The sequence below is a fragment of the Panthera uncia genome, chromosome D2 (genome assembly GCF_023721935.1).
Source record: "Panthera uncia isolate 11264 chromosome D2, Puncia_PCG_1.0, whole genome shotgun sequence".
NCBI classification, from domain to species: domain Eukaryota; kingdom Metazoa; phylum Chordata; class Mammalia; order Carnivora; family Felidae; genus Panthera; species Panthera uncia.
In genome coordinates, this window is record NC_064818.1 from 35,803,683 (window position 1) to 35,825,575 (window position 21,893).

Below are 21,893 nucleotides of genomic sequence, written 5' to 3' on the forward strand. Positions count from 1 at the left end.
GAATGTTTCCTTCTGTTGTGAACTGGTCAGGCTACTCCAGAATACTTGATCCAGTTGTAACAGTCGGATTTAAAGAGGGAAACTGATAAACTGAATAACTTCCAGAGAAAAATGACAAGCACAAGGAGAGGTGGGGGTTCTGGAAAACATTTTTGGAGAAACAGTTAAGACAGCCATCCGTGTTTGGCTGGAAGAAGGGCCACGCCTTCAGGGAGACAAGATGGTTGCCTCCAAATACCACAGGTGCTGCCATGCCGAAGAGAGATTAGGCTTGTCTTGCTTCGTTCCAGGGGCCAGAATTAGGACTGACTGATGTATATATTATAAGAAAGAAGATTTTTGACTTGTTTTATAAAGGAACTTTCTACGGATCTAATGTGTCTAACAAATGGAGAAAGCTACCTCCAAAAATGCAAGGTCTTTGTCCCAAAAACTCAGTAAGTGTTTTTCCAAGTCACAATGGAAAGACCTCTTGTTTTTCATGGGAGGCTGAAGCAGAGAGCCCTGCTAGGTTCCTGCTGATGCCAAGACTTCGTGGCCCAGAAATTACTATTTCTCTCCATGGAGCAGCAAACACAAGGAACCCCCTGGAGGTTTCCCTTCACTGTCAGGACAACACACTACAGTTGTACCTACTAGAAGAGATGAAAGACGCCATTGTGGACACAAACAGCAAGTCCAACGGCTCTTTGCTCTGCTTTCAGAAATACGACTCTTGTGAAATTCCTTCCTGCAAAGTCCTGTGACAGTCTCACAGTCTTAATCCAGCAGTGACTCCTGGGAGAGAAGACTATCCTCCCTAATGAGAGCATGGTTAAAAATGTCTGGTGTGTGGGCCATCGCGGATGGGAATTTCTGTCAAGCTGAGTGTCAGAGACATTCTCCCATAGGCTTGATTCCAGCGAGTAGCCTTGCCCTTTACCCTGTTTTCCTCCCTACTCTTCACTGGCTTATGAAGGCCACAGAGAATACTGACACCACAGAGAATACCTCAGTCTCAGTGGAGAAATCCTCATTTGCATTCACATCATCTGAGGACAAATGAGATCTACGTAATGAACAAGTAAATCGTCAAGTGTGAAAGGAGATTCGAAGGACACGTACCCTTCATGGTACCTTCAAACAAACAAACAAACAAACAAACAAACAAAACCTTTTCCACAGAGTCTCTCATATCCCCATGTGCCTGGTTTCTGCAGGTATGGAAGTCCAGGTTTTTGGGCCTTGGGTCCCCCATGTCCCCATCTGGTTTGAGTTCCTTAGATAGATTTTACACGTTATTACACAGGAAAGTCAAGTTTGTTTCATTTCTCAGGCTTCCATATGGCCTCCTTTTATTGGCCATCATAACTTCCCCAATTGTGGAGCATGAAGCAGGGAGGGATATACCAAAGGCTGGGAGGGACATGTGTATGCATGAAACGAAGAGAGGAAATTTCCCCAGAGTTCCCCTGGCAACTCTGTCCTTCATATGAGGGACAGTCAGGTCTAGTGGAAAATGCCAGCATTATTGCACAGAAGTCTAGAGGCAAATCCTCTGTGACCTGGAGAATGAGGCCTGATAGAGCTGGCCTAGCAGGACCAGGGTCTCCCTCTCATCAGCCACTGAACCATTCCTCATCTCAAGAAGAAGGAACGTGAAAATGTGAGGACATATAATAACAGGAAACCAGGAGAGATTAATTCCAGTCCTAGTTCCAGCACACACAACTTTGGGGAAGCCACCATAAGGAACAAAGAAGGTCATTTCAGAGAAAACACTTTAACACTACTACCTAAGTGTGTAAGGGTTGTTAGTGAGGAAGCGCAAATAACTCGCATCTCCTTTGGGCCACTGGGACTTGGCTTCCAGGTCCCAGGCAAAAACCTCTTTTTCTAGAAGCTGTTTGAAAAATAAAAAAAATCCATTAACAGCTAAGTCATCAGAAGTGACACTTTTCTAAGATATCACAAACTGTTCTTTCCTTGAAAAGCATCAAGACATTTACACTCAAATCAAAAATGTCCTGTACCATCTTTCTGTGTTCAGAGATGGCTAGGCCGAGTGTTTCTCTCCATGAATTCAGATCCACTTTAGGGAACATCAGTCTTTCATTAAGGCCTCCTGTGAGGAACCACAGTTTGGTTCAGTGGGGTGTGGCTCTATTTAAAGAGAAGGTGGCAGTTGGCAGTTCTGATGTTAGCTCACTGCCTGCCAAGTGACCATGAGTTGTATCTACCAGAGCTTCTCTGTCTGAGACATAGTTTAGACTCCCCATCTGAGGTCACACTGGGATGCTAACATGCACAGATGGTCAAATGAGAACTAAACGCGATAATGGATGTCAAGCTTTTTTAAAACCATAAAATAGGACATGAGTGTCTGAGATTACTATGATGACAAACTCAGGACCAGTTTTACATGCAGAAAGAAAGTACGCAGCTTCCCTACACCCCTGGAATTCCAGCATCATTAGGGTGCAGGGAATTAAAATTCTTTATATTTTAAGTCCAGTATCCAATTACGGAATTAATTATCACTTGAAATACGTTCAATGTAACTTAAGTTTACATACACATACCAGGTTCTTTCAAGAAAGAGAGTTTTTTTTTTTTTTAATTTTTTTTTTCAACGTTTTTTATTTATTTTTGGGACAGAGAGAGACAGAGCATGAACAGGGGAGGGGCAGAGAGAGAGGGAGACAAAGAATCGGAAACAGGCTCCAGGCTCCGAGCCATCAGCCCAGAGCCATCAGCCCAGAGCCTGATGCGGGGCTCGAACTCACGGACCGCGAGATCGTGACCTGGCTGAAGTCGGACGCTTAACCGACTGCGCCACCCAGGCGCCCCTCAAGAAAGAGAGTTTTAATGGGTGGACATATTTGGGCATTTAGGCATGGGTGAAGAGAAAGTACAGAGAGAGGAAGAAAAATACTATTATAAGGTAATGGGAAGAAAAACATATTAAACGTTAGGGGGAAGCATCTCATGGAACAGCACAATTATAAAGCAGGATGACAAATGCCCACTTGCAATTCCATGAGGAACGGCATGACAGTCACCGGTGGACATGCTGCTCTCTCTAGAAGAGAGAAATGAAATGAGAGAGAAAAATGCCCTGTATCAAGGTCACTCTGTTCCTTGTACCCTTACTAATCCTACAGGGGCAAAGTCTCATATGTGATTTTGCCTTACTTTGAAACCCAAATAGATTGGGGTGGTTCTAAATAAAATGTGTGGGGTATTTATTTATTTATTTGTTTGTTTATTTATTTGGAATGGGGAGAGGGGCGAAGGGAGGGGGAGAGAGAGAATCTGATGCGTGGAGCCTGATGCCAGGCTCAATCCCACGACCCTGAGCCAAAATCAAGAGTCAGACGCTTAATCGACTGAGACACCCAGGTGCCCCCAAAATGTGTTTTAAGCAAATAATCATGGATCAGTTGATGCCATTCATCCTTATTTCTGAATAATTACAATGAAGCAGTTTGTAAAAGTCATTCGGCTTGCTATGGTCACATGAGTACTGCCCAGGTACCATCTGGATCCTAGGTCCGTTGAGCTACTTTGAGCTTGACATGAATCGCATTGCTGAAATCCTCCTTAATTTCTTGAAGATGCTGAATCAGCACTCATTGGAAGGAGAGGAAAAAGGAACCGACATCCCTTTCTAAACATATAACATTAATTTTCCTATTTGATCTAAATTCAGCCAAAAATCTAAACAACAGCTTAGAACACTCTCACGCTAAATGAAATTTCATATCATAAATGAAAGAAGAGTTTATTGCCTTAGGAGCTGTCACCAGCCACAGCCTGGCTAATAAAATTTACTTCTACCTACAGGCGCTGCTGTCAATAAAAACTTCTCTGGCCTAATCCTTGTGAGTTACCAATATCTTACTTTATCTCTTCAATGTCCTTGGGTTTTCCCGAGACAAACAGGACAATGTGACCTTGGGTGCTCACCACCAAGCCCCACTGGCTGGAACGCAACACGTTCTACAATGGAACCACCTGCTGAGGGTTGGGCAGTGGGCAGCAGACCCAAGTGGTAGGCCAGTCACCGACAGCAGGCTCCACTCAGCAATGGCCTCTGATGAGCCTCCACACAGCAAAATGGGACAGCACTTGCCAGCAATTAAGAAATAATGGCATGGCACTGGTGCATTTGGCAGAATGGGGTCTTCTCTGGGTCACCTGACTGCCTATTTCGTAGGGAATATGGCCTATAAGATGGGACACGCACTCACTCATAACCCAGCAGGGAGTTATTCTGTTCAGACAGGACACCTGGTTCCAGGTACTGAGCCTCCAGTTTCTGAGCCTCATTATGGGCATAACCGGTTCCATATCGAACAGAGAAAGGTGCCACCTTCCCTCCCCCAAAGCTGTTTTCCTGGGAATTTAATGACAAGCTGGGTGAAGGATCAGTGCCTTTGAATGAGAGACTGGGAAGAAATCACAAGGGAAACAACATAGACTCCGTTTGTTTTCTTTCCAGTCCCCCTGTAAACTAAAACACTAGGAAAATTCCTTTATGTTTAATCTCTGGAGAGCAGCTATGTTCCCGAATTCAACAATGCCAGTTCTCATCTTGAGGGTGAGAATGCCAGATTCCAAAGTCTCCACCCAGCATGCGATCTGTTCTTCCAGGTCACACGGTGCCAGGTAGAAAAGTCCTATCACTTGCCTGGGACACTCCCTACACCTTGACTGTGAAGCCCCTGAGGGTACAACATAGGATTCCCCATGGGGGGTTAGGGAGGTCAAGGTAGCGTGTTGACCACCTGGTAGGTAGTCAGTAAATACCAAATGAAGAAATGCGTGCAGCACACGAAAGTGGGAGTTGTTGAAATGGGATCTAAGATCGCATCAATGTTCTGAACCTGGGGGCCTAATAGATGCTTCCTATTGGAAACATGAAGGAACACATGCTTCCTTTCAGTGACCAACTGTGAACAAGGTGTTTGCCCTGCAAAAAAGTCCCAGGGAGGTTTTTACCCACCACCCCCTTTTCCAGGGCTTTGGATTGTAGCAGCATATGTGTGCATATGTGTGCACGTGTGTGCATACGTGTGTGTGTGTGTGTGTGCGCGTGTGTGTAGCTGGACACACATGTGCATATTTGAGCCTGGGCTAGGCTCTCGCTGACCTACCTTGTTGTGATACTGCAGCATCTGAGTGATGATTCTTATCTTCGGATGGTAGTTCTTTATGGAGATTACTCTGAAAAAGAAAGAACCAGAGTTGAGGCAGGATCTGCCTAACCCTTGGAGTCTGATGGGAACATTGATTTGATTACACCCAAATGGAGTGAATGTGGGGCCAGCAGCCAGGCCCATCCAGAGAGCTTGAGGCACAGGGCCAAGTTAAACTGTGTGTCCATTGCTGTACCCCATGGTGGTGTGAAAAAGAAATCACAAAACGGCCACAGACTGTGTTCTGGGCATAGAAGAAGAGAGCAGTCCTGTGGTGCCTTGGTGTTGGCATGTGAGTATGTGTGCACTGGAATGGGGGCTCTGGAGCAGGGGTCATGGGCTAGGCGTCTAAATAAAGGAAGCTCAACTCATGGAGCCAACTCATGGGGCTGACGGCTTACAGTCTCACATACCCTAGGGACGAGCCTAGAAACCATTTGCTCTGAGTCCAATTCTCTAAGTTAACTTGAGACAACGATGACAAATCAAACAAGCAGTCTGACAAATGATGCTAATTGTCACACACACATGGCCACTCACAAAAATGATTTCTGAGCCGGGCTCTTAAGACTGGATCAATGACTCAGCTTTCGACAGATACTGGTGTCTAAATGACAACTTTAATGCTGGTTGGCGATAAGTACCGAGGCCTTGCAGGGGTCACAGTCTGATAGAAAATCGCCTGGCTCAAACCGCCTTCAGTCCATGCTCTCTATGGACCACTGCCCATCCCCTCCCCCAACCCTCGCTTCTGCTCCCTGACACAGTCACTGGGCTACAGGTGGAAGAAGAGAAACACCTGGATTCCAGTCCCAGTCTTGTACGAAGGAACTAGGTGACCTTCAGGAAATCCCTGGGCTCTTTGTGACTGTTTCCTCATCTGGACATTGGGGGCAACAGTACCTGCTTTATTTATTTCACAGGTTCTGGTATGAGCAGCAAATGAAAGACCAGATGTGGAAATGCTTTGAAATCATTAAAAGCTCTCTCCACGTGTAAGTTATGGTTTTTGTCATTACCGACTCTGTCAGAGGTGACATTATACATTTCCTTCGTGACAAGGAAGGAATGGAATTCCACAGAAAGGCCCACCTCCCAAGCCTACTCAGAAATGCAAGTGCGTTTATTGTGACCACCCTCACAAACTTCACACCAAGAAACTGCTCTGTGCTCCATGCCTTTTTTGTGCAAAAATGGAGAGAAGGCAGCCAGGGAGCCATTTCGGCTGAAAAGCTACAACTTGTGAATTTAGGAAATGGATCACTCGTAAGCTTCTGCCTGCACAAATTCATCCTGGGCTTTTGCACTTGAAGGAATTCATTTTATTTTTGAAGAAGTGTGTTGGCTCATGCTTAATAACTCAAGGACTTTGAGCCTCAGTCAGCCCTCAGAATTCTGCTCATAGCATCAGCCAGTTTTTCTGCATTAGCTCATTTCAAATGGATCTTTGACATTTTAATTTCAAAAGGGGCAGACTGGTCTCATTAAACTAAGGAGAAAGGAGGATTATACAAATAAGGGAAAGACAGAGCCCATTTTTAACCCTGAGTTTCCTGTTCCCTTTTGCTGCCTGCACCTTAGTTCTGATTCTGGTTAATGAATGGCATCATTAAACTTATGATGCTAACTTTGTTCGGTAAGTTTTATGTCTTGGCATCATGCCAATCACCCTGATAACTTACATGTCTTCATATTAGCCCTACTGCACTTAAGTAAAATACTGCTATTAAGAGAATTGCCCGTTTCAAAGCTATTATCCATTTCAATTATTCACTTTTGGGGGAAAAAAAAGCCCTAGCCCTAAACTTCTCTGGGGGGATCAAAACATTAAGCTTTATCTTCTTTTGTTTTTTATGTTTGCAAATCTGAAGATAATGAAGCCTAGTTCCTTAAAAGGGACATTTTTATCATTTCAAATGACACAAAAACGCGGGGAGGATGGAAATCCTAGTTCAAGGAAAGGCTCACTGAAGCACTCTCTGCTGAGCTGTTGTAGTCACTTTCCAGCTGTGACTAGCGGGTGGACCGAGGTGTGGACACATGTCCCCATTCCATCATCTCCCCGTAGGCTGGCAAGTCCCACGCTTACAAGAGTTCATGCATCAACTTCCTTAAAACAACTGCACTGAGCATATTGCCAAAGAGAAGCGGGAGGAAAGAGAACACTGTGCCAACTGTCGCTTGTCAGACACAAGGTCCAGATGCTGAGGGAAAGACACGCTCATCCCAAATGCACTGGAGGAGCTCCCCCAACTCAGCGATGGGAGAGCTCATGTCACTTGGGGGCCACTGATGAGAAACGAAGGAAGGGCAATGGGAGCCTGGTGAGGAAGCAGCTCCCTAAGCCCTCACCCCAGGTAAATTCGCAGGACATGGTGGCAAACCAGGATGTGGGGAGACGGCGGTCTGTCTGGACCAAAGGACGGCTGCCCACAATTAGGCAAGTGTTCTTGGGAATGTAGTGGGAGTGAGATGTCTTCTCTTTGGTCTCTTCTCCGGAAGTGTCTCTTTATGATTCCCTCCCAGTTCTCTTTACTCTGCAATGTGCACGGGAGGGGAGAAGAATCCTAAGGGGCTTTAACTCTCTGGAGCCAAATATCTTAACTCGTCCATCATTTTGTTGTCACAGAACAGTGTTCTTCTGAAATGCAAAAAGAATAAGGAGTGGGGAGTCGGCAGGGAAGGGCCTTCTATGGGCCTCGCCCATTCACAGGGAGGGCACTGAGCCATGTTTTCCAGAGTGTGCCCACACCCACCCAAAGGTGTTCTGTAAGAAAGGGGGCATTGGAGTTAAATACGTTTGATATGTTCTCTGTAGAACATTCTCTTAGAAATTCATATTAGTGTTAAAAGCACTGAGAAGGCTCTCAGTAAAGACACGATTTCATTTTGGAAAACTGGTTGAAACAAAAGCTCATCAGTCGACAAACTCCTCTTTGTGGGGCTATTAATCAACATGCTACAGACAAGCTCGAAAAGCTCTAACATGGAGCTTCTCAAGCTTGGCACTAGACATTTTGGGCCAGATACTTCTCTGCTGTGGGTAACTGTCTTGTGCACTGTAGGATGTTGAACAGCATCCCTGGCCTCTACCCGCCCCCTTGATGTGAGCAGCATCCCCTAGTTATGACAACCAAGAACATCTCCAGATACTTCTAAATTTCCTCTGAGGGACAAAATCACCCACAGTTAAGACATCCCAGGTCCACTCTCCCTTAGGGAACATGGTACCCTACTTCAGGCCTGCACCCATCTAAATCTATCTTTCCTTTCCCAGTCCTGTCCGAAATACTTCAATCCCAAAACCAGTTGTGAGCCCCAGGGCTCCCATTCACCAAGGACAAGCTTGTCTTGTGTCATCGCCCTCCACAGCCACCAGTGGCTCAGCTCCCCCCACACCTATGCTTGTGGCAAGGTGTACGGTGTCTTATGGGGGAAAGAAGGTCCCACAGAGATGGTGCTCTGCAGAGAACCCCAAAGTGCAGCCAATGGGCTGCAGAGTGCCAAGCCCAGAGCCTTCCCTGGCCTCCCCGGCGTTACCTCATGATGTTGGAGGCGTCTTCAGCATCAGGGTCAGCGCAGTACTTATTGGCAAGGATTAGGCACGCATCTGCTGACTCTATCTAAGACACCAAAAGGAAGATCACAGAACACAAACATATAAATAGCCATGTTTGGTTTGCAATCTTTCTCTGTTGACAGCTTTTGGGGAACCTGGTAGTTTCCAAGGAAAGAAAAAAAAATAATCCTGGGAGATGATCGTTTTTTTTGTCAAAAGTATAGGCTGCAAATTCTTATTATGGTATAAACATTTCATCTTGTTGCCATTAGAGGGTACGACATGTACCTTGGTAATTATACTTTTCATTTTGCACAGTCACTTAGGTATAATCTTTCCATATTTCTTCACATAACAATTAATTAAGGCTTTCAGTCCCCCTCCCTGCCTCCTTTCCCAACCAACGGATCTACACCATCATCCTAATTTTTCCAGTCGGGAAATGGCATTAGGCAGACTAAACCCCTCCTCTCAGGTTACCAAGTTAACCGAGTAGTCGGGGATTCAGAAATTGAGACTCCAAAGTCCTTCATCTGATCTTCTTCACATCTTAACTGTGGCATAGAAGGCAGTAAGAGCCCTAAATCAGATAACAGCTCGGTATCGTTTAGTACTGAATTAGCATTCAGATACTCAAAAGACAACACATCCATGTGTATGAAATGATGTGTTCCAGATGACCTCAAAACCTACCGACTTATCTAAACATGAGCCAAAAAAAGATTGATTCCTTTGAGGGAATGATGAGTTATGCTAATAATTGCTTGCATCTAAATTAGGTCCTTGAACAGTAACTATTTTCTCCAAGTTCTCATTAGATTTCACATTAAGTCATAACTTGGATCCTGTCTGGATAATATTAAGATTAACTGGACTCTATAAGCATAAGAATTCTCGTGCTGGCCCAGGTCTGCAATCTGTCCTCCCTGGTTTGTTGTACTTAACAGACCATCCCTGCATTTGGTGGGGGGCCACGGTTTCCTCCATGGTATGTCACAAATTGTCTCTAGTTTTCTTTAATAACCCAAAGAATTTACCCAAATCCTTCTGGCTTATTCATGTTTGCCAATTACATGATTTACTAAATTATGTTGGAACCACAGTGAGCATTTAGATGTCAGTGGATTCACAATATTAATCTATACCCACTGCCATGCAAATATCGAATGTGCTCACAAAACCGATACAAAATGAGCAAAGTACCAGATGTCACTTTGCTATAGCCCTTTCCTTTATAAACCTCAGGTCTGCTTTATAAGAAGATTCTAATTTAGCAGATTTGGGAATGAAAGATTAGCCTATCACTAAGTGATATCAGATATCTGCATGGTTAGTTTTTCACTTTTAGTCTTTAGTGGGGGCCAAAAAAAAGGAAGCTCAAAATGTTTTATGGCCTGTTCACATTTTATTTATACTTTACACTTCATGTTCCTCTCTAATGTAAATAATAGATTTCAGAGCTACATTGAGTCTAATTTCAGTATTTCACATGGGAATTACTTTATTATGATGTTGTGTATGAGTCTACTGAGTCCATACAACTAGTCTGCTTCCTTGAGGAGTGTGGATATTGAGGGAACTAATTTTATGACTATTTCAAGTGAAAGAAGGCAGGTGCCAGAGAATAAAGCCCTGGGGCCAGTGGAAGGGTGATGTCAAGGCTGGTGGCATACTGACTTATGGCATTAGGGGAATGGGGGTGACTCTTGGTCATCCTGGGAGGCATATGCCCTCACCACAGAGTCAGTCCCCCTCTCAGATGGAGTAAAAGCAGAAGTCACCTCTTCCTTCTTACCTTGACTCTTGCAAGATCATGTGGATTGAGGACTGAACCCTGATAAAATTCCACCTGAGTAAAATGTCGTTTGAACAGAGCTTCTAGCTCCAGGTTAGGGGAAATGCTGGCAGGGAGAGAAGAAACAGCCATTAATATAACAGACTTGGGTATTTCTGCCTCCGTGGCCTCCTTTCTCTCTGACTTCCAAAAACAAAGCCCTAGGAAAAGGCTTTCACTTTCAAAGTAGCCCCCTTTCTTGCAGAAATGAAAGGGTCACACTCAAGAGGAGTAAAACCCCAGCCCACTGAAAACCCAAACCAGTACCAAGGTAAAATGAAGCCGTTCACAATCTTCACAGAGTCTGAGGCCTATGGGGCAAAATGTCTTTCATTTTGTTATGAATGGAATCGCTATTCTACGAATAGAGAGACCGAGCTGTGACCTCAGAGATTAGTCAAAGGTGCCCCTGGCAGAGCCTACTGCTCTTCCCTCCCTCAAAGCCTCTTCCTTGCTTCTCAGCCCTATGGACTTCTCATCTCCTGGGGCCTGGATCAAAACATGTCACCTCTGAGCAGCCACAGACAGAGTGAATTTACTCTTGGTACTGTTCTTGGTTCATACACGTGTACGCTATTCGTCATTCTTAGTGTGAGCCATACAGATACCTTTCCCATTGGAGGACAAGGACTAAAGCACGGATTGACCTATTCATTCATTTATTACTTCTGCAAAGATGAAAAATATCTGTTCTCTATAAAGTACTATGCTAGATGGCAGATGATATTTCGTTTGAACCTTCTAGGTACCAAGACTTGTGTTGGTCAATGCTTGCCTAACATTCATTAAGTACTTAGTAAGAGTTGTTCATGTTTTTGAGCATTTACTATGTGGCAGATACCATTCTAAGCACTTGACAAGTATTAACTCATTTAAACCTCAAAACAACCCTAGAGGAAGGGATGTTATTAACCCAAAGTTTCAAGAGGTTAATTAACTGGGCTGTCTACGACAAAGCTGACGCTGACAGATGCTGGGGACATGGAGTTGAATCCCAGCAAGTGAGGCATTAGCAGCCAGCTTGTTGGTTCAGACTCAAGTAGTGGATGAGAAACAGGTGCCTGTGCAAATCCAACCAGTCTTCGAGATCCATTACTGGTCTGGCCCCTCTCAGAAAGTCTGCCTGGTCATGTAAGAAGTGGTGGTCTCTCCCTGATGCAAATGCCCCATGTGATTCTGCCATTTGACTAAACTGACCTCAGTCAGTGAATATAGCATGGATGTTGAGCTCTAGCTGTTGCACACATGTTCATCTTGAAATGCCCAATGAGGGCAGGACCTACACACTGTACTTCTCTTGAACCTTCCATAGTGCTCAGCAGAGGATGGGCCTCTCAGCTGGTAATGAGAGGCTAAAGCGCTGAATTGATCTGTGAGTTCTGCTCCTGTGTTCATAGCCTGGCCGGTCTTTTCAGAACTTGGAGAATTCAGTGCTGAGAAGAAAAAAATGCTGGTGTGCTCAAACATGGCAGCCAGTTTGGTATTCTGTGAACAACTGTCAAAAGGAAGGAGATGCACAGAACAGAAGCTTATAGGAAAGTCAACTTCTGTGGGATCTCAGAGCAGGATTGAGTTGTGGGGTGTCAACCCCCTATGGAGCTAGCACCACACATGAGCTTTGTCTCTTGGTAAATTGGGGCTAGTGCTGACCCTATGATGGCCCATTTCCATCAGAAAAGAAAACAGTGCCACTCACATCAACATGCCCGAGTCCCAGAACTCTCTATCCCTGTGGCTGACTACCTTTTACCTAAATGGGGGTCAGATGAAGCTTAAAACCCCTTGGGGCGCCTGGGTGGCGCAGTCGGTTGGGCGTCCGACTTCAGCCAGGTCACGATCTCGCGGTCTGTGAGTTCGAGCCCCGCGTCAGGCTCTGGGCTGATGGCTCAGAGCCTGGAGCCTGTTTCCGATTCTGTGTCTCCCTCTCTCTCTGCCCCTCCCCCGTTCATGCTCTGTCTCTCTCTGTCCCAAAAAAAATAAATAAATTTGAAAAAAAAACCCCAACAACATTGAGCAGAAGGAGATCTCTTCCTTTCTTCCACTGCACAACAAACATAAGACCCACCTTCTATGTTGCTTATCTTGCCAAATATATTTTATCTTTCGTAATACTAGCTAACATTTATTGAACGCTTGCTGTGTGCCTGATTCATTCTTGACATGGCTTACTTCTTTTCATTCTCTCTACAGCCCAAGAAAGGAGACCAAAACCATTGTGATCTCCTTATCTACTGAATGTAAAAACTGAGGCCCAGGGAGGTTAAGTAACTTATTCAGCGAGTAACTGATTGAGTCAAGATTCACATGGAGCACTCTTGAGTTCACAGCATGTACTTTTACTCCCTGTGTTGATTAAAGAAGAGAACTTATGCACGGGGAGTAGCACAGTGTCCTACAGCGGAGGTTTCTAGAAATGGGAATTATTGTTGCAACTGTTTCCATTACATTATACCCTGCTTCCTCTTATGTCTGTGTCTTTCCTGGCCACTGTGTCCCTCCTGCACTTGTAAAGAATCCACACGAGACAGCTAATCTTCCACACCAGACACTGTGGACACACCTGGATCAAATAGATTCAGACAGCTGATGGGACGGTAATGACGTATTTGACCCATAATGAACTTCACTGTTATTTGCCAGAGTTGCTCCACAGAGGCAGGTGGTGTTCTCACCACTGAACTAATGTTCCCTTTCCATTGGTTCCAGATTGTCCTCTTTAAGGAGGCCACATGGCTGATTCAACTCTGCACTACCCTCCAACACTGCCCCCATACCACCACTCCACAGATATTCAGTGAGCCCTCCTCAGGAAGCCTGGTTGAGTGGAGGGTCTTGAAACAGCAGGGGCCCCTTACTTGTGAAGAAAGACAATCTCCACGTTGACATCATCCCGGTCCTTGTGCAGGAAGTCCTTCAGGAAGTTGGAAACACTCTCCAGAGTGATGTGTCCACAGACCACAATGTGCCTGAACAGGAGAAGCCAGTTAGATGGGGCCAACCCAGCGAGGACCCAGCACCCACCCCAGGCAAGACAGAGGAAGCGCACAGCTGCGGGGAAGCATTCTTCTCCTCCCGAGGCCTCAATTAAAGCCCAGCTCCCATCCCCAGAGGGCTGTGAGGCAAAGCAGCGGTGCTGGCAGGTGTTCAGAGACTCCGAGACAGAAAAGGCATATGGCTTCTCACCTGATGCTGCACAAAATCCTATTAAAAGCCCAACCGTTTGGCCAAGTGGTTTTATGCCTTTAACAATAAGTGACATTATGCGTGCGCTTAAATGCTGCATTATCAAGTCCCTTGCAGATTCAGATCTTTCCCTTTCTGCCCACAAAGCGTCCTCCTGAGAGATTTACCGAATGGGTCTTGGTTTATGACATAGAGCTTATCAGGTAATGAGATAACAAATCTTGCTGAAACGATGATTTTGTGTGTAAGAAAGCGGACTTTTATCAGGGTGGCTAATGTGCGGCTTGACACGTTATGGGCTCTGCTGGCCATAAGCAGTAAAAAGGAAATTTTGCATTTTTCCGCCATAACTCCTCCGACAATGGGGGCATGTAACACTTTACAGTAAGTGAGCATTACTCAGGGCTAAATGGGGATGGGACGCCTATGGAATCGGAGATCAGCAGCAGGCTGTCCATCCCCAGATAGCTACCTCCTCAGGGTGCCTGGGATTTCCATGAGAGCTGAAGGGATTTACTTCAAGATGGGGAGAAGCTAGAAAGGGATGAGGCTGGAACTGTTTGCCTTGATCCAGGGAGGTGTGGACTTCTGTTTCTGGAGATGGTGGCTCCCCCTGAGGAGATAAGCCTCTTTTCCAGAACTGCCGGGACAACAGTCCCCCCAATATCTTTGGGCTCCCAGACCAATCTGATGAATCTGAACCAACCTGGCTGTACCATGGCCACTTACATTTGCTATCCAATGCTCAATCAGGAATAAGCACTTCGGTGCACGAGTTAGCCCCATGACCCAAAGCAGGGGCCTCACTGTGGAGATGAAACCTGCTGGCTTCTAATAAGAAGACTGTAGCAAGGGGCTCAGCCCAGGTCCCTGTGCCTCTCAGGCTGCTAGCGACAGAGGCTGAATCCCTGGCTGGGCTCTGAGGCATGGGTAGGTGGTGAACATCGAAGCATGGTAATTTCGTGGGAAAAAATTTAGAATGGCTAGGTCCCTTGCACCTCATAATTGCTCTGTGCACATTCCAATAAGGCAGAAAGCTCATTGGCTGGAGGCAGCGCATAATGGGAGGAAGTGATGATCACTTATGCAATGTTCCATTAGATGCCATTACAAGAGCCTGCCCTTTCGTTGTAATTTGGTGCTTGACTAAGTATGTGAGAATAAGGCAGTAAACTCATTGGTGAAAGGATAATGATGCAGAACAAAGAGTAAATCAATAATATGCACAATGCAGTTAATAATATCACCATTATGGACTGTTATTGTTACGGTGCTGCACTTAGTGGCCGGGCAAGCGGAGGCCATCGCAGGGAGGAAAGATTGTCAGTGGCTGCCTCAGAAGAGACATCCCAGCATGATCACTTTATTCTCTAGCAAGTGCCAGCCAGGTACAGGGAGGTCCCTTGGCCACCCATTCCAAATGCCCCAAACCCACATGACTAACTCCCTCCTGAAATACACAGCGTGTGAGACTATAGGACGTAAACAGAACACTCGGGTTATATACGTTTTTATCATGTCATATCTTAAAATATTTCTTGTGACACGTGCATTTATATGGACAAAACAGGCTGCAAATGAATTTGCATGTTTTGCATAAGATCTCTGATTTTGAATTTGCCAAGTATGTTCAGAAAGTGAGAGAGAAATAGGACCTCCCTCCTGATCTGACATGTGGGGCTGCATGGGGCAATTCTAATGCTTTCTGCCTACAGACGTCTATGATTGAGAATAAGCCCAGCATGAATCCAATGTACGGGCGCCTCCACAGGACAGTTCTGGGGTGGGCCCTTCCTCTCACCTGGATGCGAAAATAAGCCAGATGGGATTCCCCGCTCTGCCCCCAAAGACGTGTGTGATCCTGGGCAAGCTCCTTATCCCCGTTCAATAGATGAGGGAGCTGAGAGGCTAATACCATCCAGCTAGCTTCCTGCCTCAGGCATTGCAAAGCTCAAAGTTCTATACCAGTAGAAGCCTGGTGATTATTTAAAGCTGGACTCAAATCAATGATAGGTCTGGGTAAATGCCTGAACATCCATCCTTCCCATCCTGTACGCAAAGGCCTGAATGAACATCGGCCAGCATTGCCTCTCCCTCTTCTGAAATCATTCATCTCTAGGACAGATGTGCAAGAAGTGGAAGGGAAGGAGATGAGTTCACCCTCTCACCCTTGAATCAAAGGCCCTGCCAGCTGATTTATTCAGCCTTAGAAAGAGTCAGGGTTCTCTCAGTTGAAAATGTGCTGGGTACATATAAAATATATTCCAATGCAATCAATATTATCCCTTAAGCCTTTAATTAGCTTTCACTTCTCTTAAGAAGTAGACAAATGCAGGCAGGAGAGGGGAGAAAAAAAGGATTGACTTTTCTCATTTGATGCTAGCTGTCCAATACCATTCTAGACAATTGAGAATATATATCTTTTAGCTACAGCATGATTTCTGGGGTGAAGAGCAGCCTTTATCAAAAAGGAAGAAAAAAAATCTTCCTTCAACATAATTGGTATTTTTGCTCAGAAAAAGCGAGATTGATTGAAAGCAGATTGCCTTTTTGCCCAAGGAGAGTTATTAGGTACATTATCATGGCAACCTTGGAGGACCCATATTGTTCCAATCTGTCCTATATCTGATTTGAAGATTTATGACTTCCTCCTTTTGTGCCAATAATCATTTCCCTCCATTTTGTTTTCCATACAGTGGAAGTTATCAAGAAGCCCACATATTGAACATGTTTGAATGCAGTTAGAGTTGATGGATGGGGAGAAGTCGCCTCTCTAACTCAGCATCTGCATCAGAAGATCTGCTCTCACCAGCCTACGTCTGAGGAAGCACCAGGGGCCTGCAGGAGTACAAGGGATGGATGGCAAAAAGGGAAATTTATTTTCCAGAAACATTTGCAAGACTTTCGAAGACTCCAGGGACAGTAGTTTGGGGAAGGATGTTATTTCAGGGAGAAGAGAAGCAGAATTTCTTATGTCCTCCATGATTGAAAATATAATTGAAAATATTCAAGACTGAGAGCAGGGTGTGTCCTCCTTGTACACAGAGTGATGGTTGTTCATGGTGCATGATTTGAAGAATGCCAAAGAGACCCTCATCCAAAACTGTCTCTGCCAGATTCCATGACACCTACAAATCTACCATGTGAGATTTGTACTTTGATAGCCCCGTGTTAGCTCAGCTCAGACACTAAATAACTGAATAGTCTTGGGCAAGATACCAATTCTGCATTTTACAACTATAAAGTCAGAGTCTCTGAGGGGCTGGTGCTAGTTCCTGATTCATGAGGTTATCTTGAGGATTTATTTAAATAGATAATACATGCGAAGAGCCTAGTAAAGGGCCTGGGCCATTGTAAGCATTATTAAATGGTGGGATTCATGTGATATCTATAAATCAGTAGGTAACAGATGTAAAGTGCTCTACGGCCCCTGGAATCTCACCTAATCCTAAACAACCCTATGTTCCTACAACCTATATCATTGCAGATAACCTCTCTTAACCTCAATTTCCTTAAGCCGCATGCCTGACATCCCACAGCAAGAAAGTGACTTGCCCAGGATGTGACCCAGGTCCCCGACTCTAATGCTTGTTCAGATGAAGGTGATAGAGGGCAGAGAGCAGAGGATGGAGTATTCCAGGTTCTGCTCTTTATGGCAGGCAGAGCTGGGCCAGCAGGATGCCCTCCTCATCACACAGTGGAGGGGATGATGGAGGGTCCTCACTGGACCAGGAGAGAGACTTAGCCGGGGACCGAGATGGACGAAGATCATTCTCACTTAAGACGTCACAGTGTTGGGGCACCTGAGTGGCTCAGTCAGTGAAGCGTCCAGCTTCAGTTCAGGTCATGATCTCATGGTTCAAGGGTTCAAGCACCACATCAGGCTCTGTGCTATCGCTCAGAGCCTGGATCCTGGAGCCTGCTTTCGATTCTGTATCTCTCTCTCTCTACCCCTACCCTACTCGAGCTCTCTCTCTCACTCAAAAATAAATAAACATTAAAAAAATTTTTCTTTTTAAAAACATCACAGTATTGCAGCATCACTAGATACTGTGAGTGAAGGCAGAAACTCTAAATCAAGTTTTTAAACTTAAGCCACACAATTTGGTCAGTCAAGGGATGGCAAAGTGATGCAAATATCCATTTTAAACATTGTATGCTATGTCCGGCCCAGGACCGCCTCTCCAGTCCAAGGATCCTGAAGATACGGAAAACCTAAATGATCCATGTACAGTGGAGAATATTTAGGAAAGTTACACTATGAAGGTAACTAATGCTGTTCCCAATGTGATTTGAACTTCTTCAGACTACTGATTAGTCTATCTTAATGTCAATCTTATCAGTCTTAATGACTGATATTTACAGGGCCTGGACGCATGGTTTGTGAAGATGGCCAACAAGCTTAAATCAATAACGATTTCTGATCGGATAGGACTTTTGGGTTTTTAAAACTTTGTCAAGTTCTGTAAACAAATCTTTCTTGGGATAAACTAATGTTAATGGCTGGATCAAAAGATTCCTCTCAGATGCATGAAGAAGCATCTTAAATGCCAAAATAGTAGCAGATGGCATTCAGTGGAAAAGAGTTACTCATCCAGTATAAGCAAACAGGCCTGGTTTGGGGGCAGGGCTCCATAAACACAGGCTGGACTGATGTGTCATGAGCAAGTGTGGCATCAGTGGATGAAGTGGATGAGTATGACAACCTTAAGAATAATGCTTGACTATTACAAACTCTATCAGGGCTCACCAGAAAATTGCCAATTGCTTGTTAAATGGGTATATCTTCACTAAACAACCATGAGTATGCCTCTCTCATCATTAAGCATCTCTGCCTCCAGAATGCAATCCCACACATTCTCCTCAATCATTCTCCTATCCTTCTTGGAGATGTCCAAGGGAAGCCAGGATGCCCCAGTTGAGTTGGAACCTGTTTCTGAGCTTAGTTCCACTGCGGCTTTTCAGAACGGACAACTTAGGGGAGGTGACCAAGGGCAGGAGGCATAAGAGGAGGATGCCGAGGGAGCCCCCAAACTCTTCAAGGCTCCAGTGAATGAGGCCTCCAGAGACTCACTGAGGCTGAGGTTAGCTAATGAAAACTAAAATCTACACATTTTTAAGATTCAGGTAGTGTTTCTTAGAGCCTGAAAAGTAATGGGCTCCACTCCACAGTCTCATGTTTATCTTAGTATGAGAATAGCCCCTGGTGAATGTTTAATCTAGTACCTGCTATTTGGATGTGGAAACTGAGGCCCAGAGATTCAGTACAAGGTGAATGGCAGAGCATGAGCAGCCCTACCCCGTTGGTTTGGTGCCTTCTAGATAGAGGGAGGGCTGATGCCGCTGGGCTGGGAGTCAGGAGACTGGGGCCAGTCACTACAAAATGAAGGAGCCCAGACTGACTGGGCTGTTCCCACCGACACCGATGGATCCCCCCACAGAGTTCTAGCTCTCTGCCCTTCTAGTCCAGGCCACCATCACATCTTGTCTAGACGTCAGCAGTACTTCCTAATTCAGTTCCCTGTTCACCCCCCCCACCCCCCCCCCCCCCTCAAAACAGCTAAAGAGCAAGGACTGAGGCAAATCTGCCTGCATCAGGTCCCCCCTGGGGGCAGGGAGGTCTCACATCGCTCTTTAGCACAGCCTCATTCTAGGAAGACAATGTAAAATGCACAGCTCTGGGCTGTTTATTTTTAAAGATACTATATCCATTTTTACTGGAACAAGTATAAAGAACTTAAAAAACCCATAGCTATCCTGTCACAATAAATCACACAGAGTAAATTGAAAATCCTATACAGCTTTCCCTGAATACATTGTGCTCACTTTGTCAGAGAGGTAGATGAAATGTGGCATATATTGATCTAGATGTCTCTGTAAAACTATAATATTTATATCAAATACATATGCTAGAATCTCTTCTGTCTTTCTGCTGAGACTTCTAATCATGCTCTTTCCATCCAACCTCCCCCAACCTCCCCCTGCCCCCCGCCCACACCCCAATGGTAGCCACTGGCTTGGTGGGAATGAATTTTAAGAAGGACTTGTCAGGGAAATTCAGCAGCATTTTATCACATAGAAAGCAGGCTGGGGGCAGCAAGAGACCCCACAACCCAAAGCACACAGTGGTCAGTACTAAAATTTAAAGTTATCCCTCCAAGGTTGAATTTGAACCATTCAGTGTCCACAGAACTATCTCTCCAAGACTCTCACACAAGCTAAGGTCTGGGCAGATTCTGGGCTTGACCTTCTGTATCACCTGGTGGTGCTTTCTGTGACTGCTTTGTCCCACAGCTTCCCCTACTTTGGATCATGTCCTTCAGGATGACTGTTAACCAGGTTTTCCTGTGAAGTGCAGGACCCCACTGCCTAAAAGGAAGGAGACTAATCCAACTCCTGCCTTCCCACTTCCTCCTGTACTGACAGCCAGTCCCAAAGGAACTGACGTCCATGCAGGGCAGTTCACCTATGGCCAACAAAAGCTAGCTCCAGACTGTGCAGGTCCCATCCTTCTGATGAGGGAGCATAAGGCAAGCCACCCGACACCCTGCATGGCCCCCCCACCCAGGTGGGATATGTGTGATATTCCTTAGGCACTTCTGCGTGCCCAAGAACAAAGGAAAGGACAGAAAACAAATGGTTACATTGACAGAGTCTCTATCAGTTTACAAATATCTTAGTAAAATTACCAGAAAGGGGCAATCTTATCAATAGCCCAATCTCCAGGAACTCCTACTATCTTAATGATGTTTTGCTAGAGGGAAAACAAAAAAAAAAACTTACCTTAGTTTGACAAAACTAGGCCCTCAGTAATCTGTGAGTTTTAGCATATGGAAATCCCTTTAAGAAACTTCCTCTTGACTTCACCTCCCCCAACTCCATAGTATATATAACCAGTCACTCCTCACAAGCCCAGTGCAACTCTTTCTGCACACAGGTCCTGTCCCCATGCTTTAATAAAATCAACTTTTTTGCACCAAAGATGTCTCAAGAATTCTTTCCTGGCCATCAGCTCCGAACCCCCATCACTCCAAAACCCATCACTTCCATTCCACCTAGGGACCCATCACTTCCATTCCACCTAGGGACCTGGCTCAGGACCTCCAAAGCTTGCTAGACTTTCCAGAACTATCTACTGACCAATGGACTGGTTGGTAAGGTGTGCTTGTCTTGGACACCTGATGCCATTGTAAGTGTAGAAGAAACATAACCATTAGTTAACGGCAAGATTGTCAGATCATTGGCTGATTCTGCTACCCCAGATCTGTTTCGAGTTTGTGAGAGAACAGTACATGTAAGGAGGGCAAAAATGAAATCAAAACAACTGTGAGTGTGTTTTGAGGCCATAATCCCAAACGCTGGCTTTAGCCATTTCTGGTTAGAACAAATGAAAAACAAAACAAGCAAACAAAAAGCCCAAGGAGGTTTGGAGATAAGACTTCCTACCCAGGGCCACAGCTAGTACTTCCCTAATTACAAAGAAAGGAAATGCCTTCTCCCTCCTAGTGAGGAAGAGAATAAAGTAATCATCTTATCCAGCTGTCAATAGAGCTATTCTGGAAGACACAGGCTGCTTTGCAGTTTCCCTAAAAAAGGGGCAGAAGGCTGAGCAAATAGATCCCAACAGTGCAGCAAAGGCACCTCTATAAAACAGAGCCGCAAGGTCACAGGACAGACTATTGGGAATGCCAACAGTGAATACTGAGATGTCCTGACCAGAACAGAACTTTCTGCACAAAGTAGGTGCATCTGATCATATGCAGATGGTCAGGACCTAAACAACGCCAGAGGGGTCTATATCTACACCTCCACCATCCTAGATCACAATTACATCTCCATAATTAGACCATGCCCAAGGAATGATCAAATATCTTTTGTAGCTTGTTGCCTAAAGGAAGCCTCAGTCCGCATCTTGAAAATAAATTCTGAGAACCTCAGGAGGCATTGGCTGTACTGACATGTGCAGCCCACACCCTCTCTTCTGTCAATGGCACCTCATTTTTAATTTGGGGAACCAGTCATCCCCAATGAGATATAGTGTTGGGACCTTTAATCAAGTTTCCCTGCCCGAACTAGGCCAATCAATACTTCTTTCTCAGCCTTGAATGGAGTGACACTAAGTTCACAGTGGGATCCA

General features: G+C 45.2%; 1 protein-coding gene across 1 annotated transcript in view; it reads right to left on the reverse strand.

Annotated features, from left to right (window-relative positions):
* The window catches only part of KCNMA1 (potassium calcium-activated channel subfamily M alpha 1), a 507,394-nt gene that overhangs the window by 194,487 nt on the left and 291,014 nt on the right, over positions 1-21,893 (reverse strand). Inside the window, exons 10-13 of the mRNA XM_049645990.1 lie at positions 13,429-13,539; positions 10,535-10,640; positions 8,721-8,803; positions 5,139-5,208 (exon numbers count right to left, since the gene is read on the reverse strand). Of these exons, the coding sequence (XP_049501947.1) occupies positions 5,139-5,208; positions 8,721-8,803; positions 10,535-10,640; positions 13,429-13,539 (370 nt within the window). The remainder of the gene's footprint in view (positions 1-5,138; positions 5,209-8,720; positions 8,804-10,534; positions 10,641-13,428; positions 13,540-21,893) is intronic.